Source organism: Zea mays, chromosome 10 (genome assembly GCF_902167145.1).
Source record: "Zea mays cultivar B73 chromosome 10, Zm-B73-REFERENCE-NAM-5.0, whole genome shotgun sequence".
Classification (NCBI taxonomy): domain Eukaryota; kingdom Viridiplantae; phylum Streptophyta; class Magnoliopsida; order Poales; family Poaceae; genus Zea; species Zea mays.
The window spans coordinates 78,958,627-78,967,315 of NC_050105.1; the positions used below are offsets into that span (position 1 = coordinate 78,958,627).

General features: G+C 40.6%; 1 protein-coding gene across 3 annotated transcripts; it reads left to right on the forward strand.

Moving 5' to 3' along the window:
• The first annotated feature begins 1,012 nt into the window (after window positions 1-1,012).
• Window positions 1,013-7,952, forward strand: LOC100285001 (nucleolar GTP-binding protein 1). 3 transcript variants are annotated; one of them, XM_035963081.1, is made up of 14 exons: window positions 1,013-1,258; window positions 1,734-1,816; window positions 2,149-2,266; window positions 2,383-2,447; window positions 2,520-2,633; window positions 2,800-2,874; window positions 3,759-3,797; window positions 3,936-4,007; window positions 4,135-4,248; window positions 4,664-4,735; window positions 4,834-4,870; window positions 6,985-7,097; window positions 7,392-7,586; window positions 7,708-7,952. In XM_035963081.1, the coding sequence occupies exons 1-14, from the start codon at window positions 1,105-1,107 to the stop codon at window positions 7,810-7,812; spliced, it is 1,356 nt and encodes a 451-aa protein (XP_035818974.1). In that variant the 5' UTR covers window positions 1,013-1,104; the 3' UTR covers window positions 7,813-7,952. The 3 variants fall into 3 exon arrangements, with proteins under 3 accessions (XP_035818974.1, XP_020400688.1, NP_001357618.1); XM_020545099.3 differs by having other exon boundaries at window positions 1,028-1,258; window positions 1,591-1,816; NM_001370689.1 differs by having other exon boundaries at window positions 1,047-1,258; window positions 1,701-1,816; window positions 7,708-7,938.
• The last annotated feature ends 737 nt before the right edge of the window (window positions 7,953-8,689 follow it).

Below are 8,689 nucleotides of genomic sequence, written 5' to 3' on the forward strand. Positions count from 1 at the left end.
ATTAAATTTAGCTATTTTGCGTATATAATAGAGATTGACAAATATAAAAGTTCAGTCATTTTTTAGTTTAAAGCCTATTTTCTTATTGAACTTGTCATACATCAGTGGCTAAAAGAAAAATCGTGTGCTCGATTGGCATTTAGATGCCATGTGTTAGCGTTCTTTGGCCAATCACCTAATGCATCATGATTTAGCTCATGGGGAACTAGAACTCGAGTACTCTTCATACGAGCGTGGACTGTCCGCTCTAGGCGTTTGGATCGTTCACGACTTACATAGAGGATGTCGCTCTTCTCTGCAGGGCGGCAGACCGTCCGCTCAGAACGGCCAAACCATTCACGCGTGCGCAGAGGCTACGATAATCTCCTTCATAATCTGGATCTCGTTCTCGAAAGAGACCCGTCAAGAAGAAAAGATCCTAAGGTTGTCTTGAGATTTGCAAGCCGCTTAAAAACGAATATAAACAATGTCAACTCGAGAATGGGTGAAGATTGGAGATGGAGAAGACTAATCTAAGCTAAGTTATCGTTACTCCTAGAGCAAGAATGCAAAGGTATTGATAATAAATTGATTTGATCAATGCTTCAGTCGGTCGTACTTCTCGTATATAGGGTAGAGGTCTAAATCCATTTCTAGATGTAATAGATTCACGTACGATTAGTTGGATAAGCACACAAAATAAAAAATATATCCTAAATTAATCTAATCACAGACCTTCTAAACTATAACTTCGAGGTTATGACCTCGAACCGTCCTAAGCGCAGACAGTCCGAAACATATAGCCGGATAGCCTTGTCTGACCGTTCGATCATACTAAGATGACAAATCAGCTGCTCAACATCATGTCTGTAATGGTGGGCGTGAGAAACTGACTGATGCGGTACTATACAAATTCATCCATAAAATTCTTGTGCAATTTTTGTGCGGAAAAAACAAAATAAAAAAATTGGGTGTTTACAACGAATTTTAGGTCTTGGCCTCTTGGCCTCTTGGTCCAAGCGATTATTTTCCGTGGGCCGTTGGGTCCGTGGAACATATCCGTTGCAGAAGACTACAGATTACAGAAGCGCTCGCTCGCTGTTGTTGCTGCTGCCAACTGAAGGGATGCGAGCCACGGCCACCGCAGGAGGCCGTGCGGTGTTCCACCTCCAACACCTCCGCCCGCGCCCGCCATGGCGAGCTCTTCCTCCTGCTGCCACCACGCACCTCTCCCGCTCCGCGCCAGCGAGGCGAGCCGACCACCGTTGCCTCCCCAAAGGTATGCCTTACCAACTTCGCCGCCACCCCCGCCCCTTCGCACGGAGGGTGTTCGACGGAACGCCCGCCGCCGACGCCTTAGATACATTTAGTCACGGGCACGCTCTTTGGGTTCTTCTATGCGCGATAGATTTGACTTAGCTTAGTTTCTATTGAGGCCTGCGTTCTGTTCACGCGGGACTGTCTGCCTACTGCGTAGGATTATTTATTTACCTACTAGTTCCCGTATCGTATTTGCCTTACCCAAGCAATGAAAGTGGTTGGCTATAACTGCAAGGTGTTTGATGAAATGCCTATTTCCAGTCACGCTTCTCAGCTCTATTTTTATTGCAGGGAACCAAAACTCTGCTGCACCCACAAGCATTATTATTGGGGTTTTCATTGTCTCTTCAATTTTGATACACTGTTTTTAACATTTTCCACCGGGGATGCCTTCAACTCAGGTTTCTTATCAACTCTAGAACCGAGGATTTCAGGAGTCTCTTTGTGTCGGCGTGCTCATGCAACATGTAGCTATTCTTTGGATGACAAGTTACAGGGAGAGCTAGATGATACACAGGTAAATTCTTTTATGAACATTTTATTAGCAAGTCCATTTCACATGTTCAACAGGCCAACAGGGCCTGACGTTGAAACCCATGTTCTGGTTTACTAAAAGATGGGAATCATTGTAAAACTGATGACTTACTTGAAAAAAAGGAAAAGGGGAGTTCTCACCCTTAGCAGTTAACTAATTTTCACGCCTCAAGCACTGACCTTATGATGCACTTGTAAGTTGTTTAATTTAATCATCTCACAAATACTGTATTTTCTTGGAAAAAATCTAGATCTATTAGCATATTACTTCATTATCATGCTTACCTATTCTGCTACTGCTTTACCTAATTCCAGGGAGAACAGAGAAAGCTAGAAACAGTTGGTGCGTTTCAGAAAATACCAATGGTGATGCCTGCAACTGATATACTAATGTCAGCACAAAGGAAATCTAGAAACGTGCCACCAACAAAGGGTATGATTCATCTGACCATTTATTATTCACACTCTGCTAAATGAGGGAATATTGTTCTCTTAACATTTTGTTTTAGCATGACCAAACGTTTGCTTTATGATTCATATCTAATGTAGGTATAGCAAATATTGCTAAGCGTGAAAGGAACAAAGGTGCGAAACAGCTTGATGCCTTAATGAAAGTAAGTGGATCATGTTGTCTTTCTGCTGAGTAGGTTCATTTATTTGATATTGAGAACTGTTTTGTTTCTCAGGAACTTTCTGTACCGCTGAGAACATACACAGAAAACTTCCCAAAGAGGAGAGATTTGCATCCTTATGAGAGGTCTCTCATTGAGTTGACTTTTGGCGAGGGTTATTATGAGCAGGTATAGTTCTAAGAATTTTGTTTTCTTGGTATTGAGTATTAGTATGCGATATTCATAATGGTACAGAAACAAATTATCAACTTGGCATGAATAATAATATATTAATATGATACTTTTCCCTTCTACTCGTTGAGTTATTATGATGTTGTTGGTAGTACCCTGCCAGGTTCTAGGACGTGTAGATACTCTCAGGAAAAGGATTACTTCTGTTGGAAAGCAACATGCTTCAGTCTGTGCTAAGGTGAATGTATACCAATTTATTTATATTGATTTACATCTCCAACTTATGGGAATGCATACTGGCTTACTGCACACAGAGATAAGATGTACAATAATGTTTTTAACAAGCAAAAAGATCAAATTTGACTCCCACGTTCAAGTCAAGATATTTCCTCCGGAACTCTCTTGTGTGTGCATACTTGAAACTCATGAGTCATGACACATAAAAGTTATGCTGTCTCAAACCATCTCACCACATTTTCAGTCCAATGGGTTAGTTACTTGGTCTGATCTCACTTGGCAAAGTTACAAGAACATGGTTTCAGTTTCAAAATATGATTGCTACCAGTTTTTTTTCCTCAATTGTGACTAATAAAATTATAGAAGTTATTCTCAGTATACGTACATCACATTAAACATTTTCTAGGAAAACAGGGGATAAAATCTAATATTTTGATATGTAATACTCCATCCGTCTCAAAATAGTAGCCGTTTTAGCTCTTGGTTTTATGTCTATATTCAAATGAATGATGATGAATCTAGACGCATATACATCAAGTGTTGTATGAACCCACTAATTTGCTAAAACGAATTTTATTTTGGAACAGAGGGAGTATTTATTAAATAACTACTCCCTCCGTCCCAAATTAGTATTCACTTTAACTCTTAGTTTTTGTGTCTATATTCAAATGGATGAATCTAGACACATACAAAACCATACATCAATTATTGTATGAATCCATTAAAAATCTAAAATGAGTTTTAATTTGGGACGGAGGAAGTATCATTTTATTTCTGGACAATCTTGGCATTGTTCCCATAGCTGAAAAAATTGGCAATATTTGTTTTATTTGTCATATTGTAGTATGGAATTTTATTGCTGATGTATATATTTAACCTTGACAGTCAACAACAAAACGTGAAGCAGAGGAGCGCCTCACTGAGGTTTGTTCAGGTTCCAACTCATAAAACAATCGCTGTTGTTGATCCTTTGTCATTGTCTTGTCCTCGACAAAATTGTTTTGGAAGTGACTTTGTAGTTGCATTGCTAATGCTTTGGTTGCCTCTTATCTACTTTCCCAGGGCAGAAAGAAACTCGAAGAGGCTTTCCAGCATGGGAAGCACGCCATTGATGATTTAGTAAATGTAGCAAAGGTTTTAACTATCTTTCTTTCAAGTTGGAGAATAAGAAAAATGATTTCGGTCTCTCTTTTTCTGCTGCTGTTATTCAGGCTTCTAAATATTTTAATTTGATTTATGGTTAATTTTTGAGTTGCTACAGGCTTTGCGTTCTATGCCTGTTGTTGATCTACATATTCCAACACTATGTCTAGTTGGATCACCCAATGTAGGGAAGTCATCTTTAGTCCGGATATTATCATCTGGAAAACCTGAGGTAATGCTCAGCACAGTTTGTATGTTGGTAGATGGTAGACACAGTTTCACAAGGAATTTTCTATTGCTACTGTGTAATAAGTACTTTTGATCCTCTTGTTTCATTTGTTGACTATTAGTTACTAGTTCTTACCAATCAGTAGTTTGTTAATGTTCATGCTTCATCCAATGTGTTCCTGTGTAAAAAACATGTTTCTTCTTCATCAGTGACCTTAAGTTAACATCTATGAGTGGTTTGACTTAGTAGCATAACCTTCTGTTTTTTGAAAATACGTTCTTGGAAAAATGCCTGACTATGGGTTCTGAATGATGAATTTGTTCCATGTCATCATTTAAGCATTGGTGGATGGTTATCTGTAATATACAGTTTGCTGATTGCTAAATTTCTTGTGTCTCATCCTACTGTGTTTCTGCAGGTCTGCAGCTACCCATTCACAACAAGAGGGATTCTAATGGGTCACATTGTATCTAATCAGGAACGTTTTCAGGTTGAACCAAATAACCAATTGCCTTCTGCTTAACATGATCATAAAACCACTAGACTTGACACCAATTTTGCTTCCTTTGTTTTTTGTCACAACTGAAGGTTACGGACACTCCAGGACTCCTGACAAGGCATGATGGTGAGTCAGACTGGTTCTCAAACCACTCCCTAAGAGGCAGTGTAGCTCATGGTGGTTATGGCGTCCTCTAAGTGTAGCTCATGGCTGCAGCTAGGACGCCATATCAGATACCATAGATCTTAGGCCTATGGCATTCTTGACAGGGGCGGATCCAGGGTATTTTTGTGGAGTCCTGTGACACCAATAGATTTTAGTAATCTCCATTAAAATGTATACTTGTTAGTGCTTAAATAAGTTGATGATACTATAACTTAATGGAGATAACACCAATAGCTATTTTGTCTAGATCCGCTCCTGGTTCTTGAATCGTCCATGGCAAGGTTTTAAAGTTGGCTAGTCGACTCTAGTCGTCTGAGCACCGATAAGGTGACTAATCGTGATTAGTCGTCGATTTGCTCGATTAGTCGAGCCTAGTCGACTCCTAGTCGTCCACCTATAACAGGACCATATGTTTGTGTGTGTGTGTGTGTGTGTGTATATATATATATATCAATATATATATATATATGAATATATATGGTTGTAGCTGCCTAGCTGGACTACAAGACTGTACCAGTGCCACTGCCAAAGTTCTGGGTCTGGGGCAACACAGATTCTGGGAAGATGACTTCAACATTATTATGCCACCTCCTATTCTCATCTGTAGTGGCACAACAATCAAGTGAAGCACAACTCAAGAGGAGGCCAAGGCGGGCACAATACTGCTCAGTAAGTGAACAAAGAACACTGAACAACCAAAATATCAGAGCAATTACTGTCTAAAGAGGTCCTCGTCTCGGCTGAACAAACAACATAGGAGGACAGGAGCACGCTGGAGGGGGCCTCTGCAGACTACAACTGTCGCTCGATGGAGGGGGCACAGCTGCTGCTCGAGCAGAGGGCTGCCTGAGCACAACAGGGCGGCAAGAGAGGAGGGCGGCAAGAGAGGAGAAGGGGTGGCGACATTGGGGAAGGGCGCACGTGCAACAGTGCGTACCATATTGGTACAGGCCGGGGCGTAGGGAAAAACAGTGTTTGTGTTGTGTACAGATGGTGGGCCGACCCACATAATAGAGGCCGGATTAGTGGCCCAAGACAGGCATAACTAGTCGACCATAACCCTTAGTCGGACGACTAATCGCGATTAGTCGGCGACTAGGACGACTAATCACTACCTAGTTGCTCTAGTCGAGTCGGAGACCCTAATCGAGCTCGGACTAGCAGCCTAGTTCATTTGATTCTACCGGACCCCCTCCGACGCCCGCATTAGGGTGCACCGGTGCAAAGCTATGTTATCATGTGTTCTTTTGTGGAGTTGTTAGTTTGTGAACTATGCATTAGGGTGCACCGGTGCAAAACTATATTATTTTGTGAACTATGCTATGCATTAGGACTTATGTCCTATTTCATCTATGATCTATATATCTATAACCTACCTATTCTGACCTATATCATCTATCTATTATATTGCATTTTTATGCTTTTATTCACCTTTGTTATGTCTCTGTAGTCGTCTCGCCCCAAGCCTTAGGCGCTTAAATGGTAAAAAGGTTACATACCATCGTAGATCGCCTTACCGTCGTAACAACCATGGTGTAGCTTTCATGTGTAAGAGCTCGTTCAGTAGGGCTTCGGCTCTGTCTTTTCTTCTAGAAAAAGCCAGAGCCTACCAAACACTTTTTTTTAAAAAAAAACGGCTTATTGTGAAAAGCACCTAGAAGTAAGAGTCATTTTTGTACTATAGAGAAGAAACCACAAATAGTAGCTTCACCGGCTCTAGCTCTGGCACTTTAATACAGAAAAATGGCTCTAGCTCTCTAGGGTAAGCCGTTTCTACCAAACGATTTGTAAAATGGCTTCAGCTCTACCAAAAAGGCTGCTTTTCATGAAAAGCTAGAGCCCTACCAAACGGACCCCCCTAAATTTATGATATTTTTGTTATTATGTTCAGACAATTAATTTTCCTTTGTGCTTGATAAAGCAACACTGTAGCAAATATGGGTTGTACTAAAGTCGAAAGTGATCGTCATTTATGTAGGGTGTCCCTTTTTTATGTTTTACTTTTTTGCTCGTTAAAACACACATACTGCTGCACCAAAAGGCTTTGATCTATTTTTGTTTCGGCATTTTTGCAGATGACAGAAATAACATAGAGCGATTGACACTAGCTGTCCTTTCTTATCTACCTATCGCTGTCCTGTATGTGCATGATCTATCCGAAGACTGTGGGACCTCAGTGGCCGATCAGGTACATGTTTTACTTGTTCTAGGGGACACCAGAAATACTAGGGATTGTTTTGGGAGCAAGGGCATTGGAAGGGGGTTGAGGATTTTAGCCCTCTCAAACCTCTCTAATTCCCTTGATCCCAAACACGCCCTAGAAGAAAATCCTTCATCTTGTGTTCTGATGTGCCAAATCACAAGTTTCACACCAGAAATACTAGAAGAAAGTCCTTCACCTTGTGTTCAGATGTGCCAAATCACATGTTTCACATCCCTCTCTCCAAAGGGCTTGCACTTAACGTGGTGGGTTTTTTGGCAGTACATCACGTACAAGCATATTAAGGACAGATTCGGTGACCGCCTATGGCTTGATGTTATTTCCAAATGCGATCTTTTGGGAAAGAAAGAGCCCATAAGTTTTCACGATGCTGATGAAGATGTAGCACGGTACAGAAGATTGGGGCCAGAAGGCGCCCTCCAAGTATCTGTGCAGACCGAAATCGGCGTCAAACAGGTTAGCTATTCTCGTGCTAGCCTGATACTGAGCAGCGACTGCTTGTTGAGTCTACTTATTGCTTATCATAGCGACTTACAGGCCCTTAAGAATCTAGGCTAATATGCTTCTGTCTCTCCAGCTTAAGGAAAGAGTGCATGAGCTGCTGACCTCTCAGATGGCTCGGATCAAATCTAGCAAGGCGGAGCATGAAACACATGAAGTAGGGACTAGTGTTGTTTACTGAAGTTTGACAATAATAAGGATTCGAATATCATGCTGGGTGTCCGCGTAAACATTCAATGTCGATGATGGTAACACATTCCATCAGTTGTCCTTTTGTCCATTTGGAAAGGGTGGTCAAAATTGCCCATTATGCGTTCTTTAGTAGGGTACCACCACCTGTCCGAAAAAAAAAAGATTATCGTTCGTCTTCTCCATGGTAGAAAGATTGTCGATAGAGCTCGGGAAAAGATTATTGAAACAAAAAATCATTTAAATGATCAAGATGTCTAATAGGAGATTGAAATGAGCTTTTCTATTTTTCTTTGCGTAAACTAAATCCTAATTGCTAGCCCAGTTTCACCCGAGTACCTAACCTAATATGACAATGTTTTGCACCCTAGTTCTCAACCATATATTAAAAAAAGTAAATTGTTCAAATGTAAATGTGTACAATAAAGATATTTTGATGTTTTGTAGAGATCTTGGAGAGACTTTTTACTAATCCTCGTTGGGGCATCTATATATATGTGTTGCTCATTCTTGACCTATGCAAGAACTAAGTGCTCTTTATTGGATGATTCTTTATCGTCTTGGTATAATGAGTCACTTATAACCTTGTATCACATATAAAATCTCTGGGTGATCATTGTTGTCTCGATCGTCACCGAACTGTCTAGGTGATAATGATCATCAAAAGTAACAAGCACAAATTCTCACTTAACTTTACCAAGCTTTATGAGATTTATGGGTGCACACTAATTACTCTTTTATGCATTACTGAGGTCACAAATCAATCCAATACTAGCTTTTAAGTCGCTCACTAGGCAAAGGCACTTTCTTACAATTTAAATGGGTTGCTTCACCTATTAAATTAAACAAGAGCACTTATATGGGTAGGT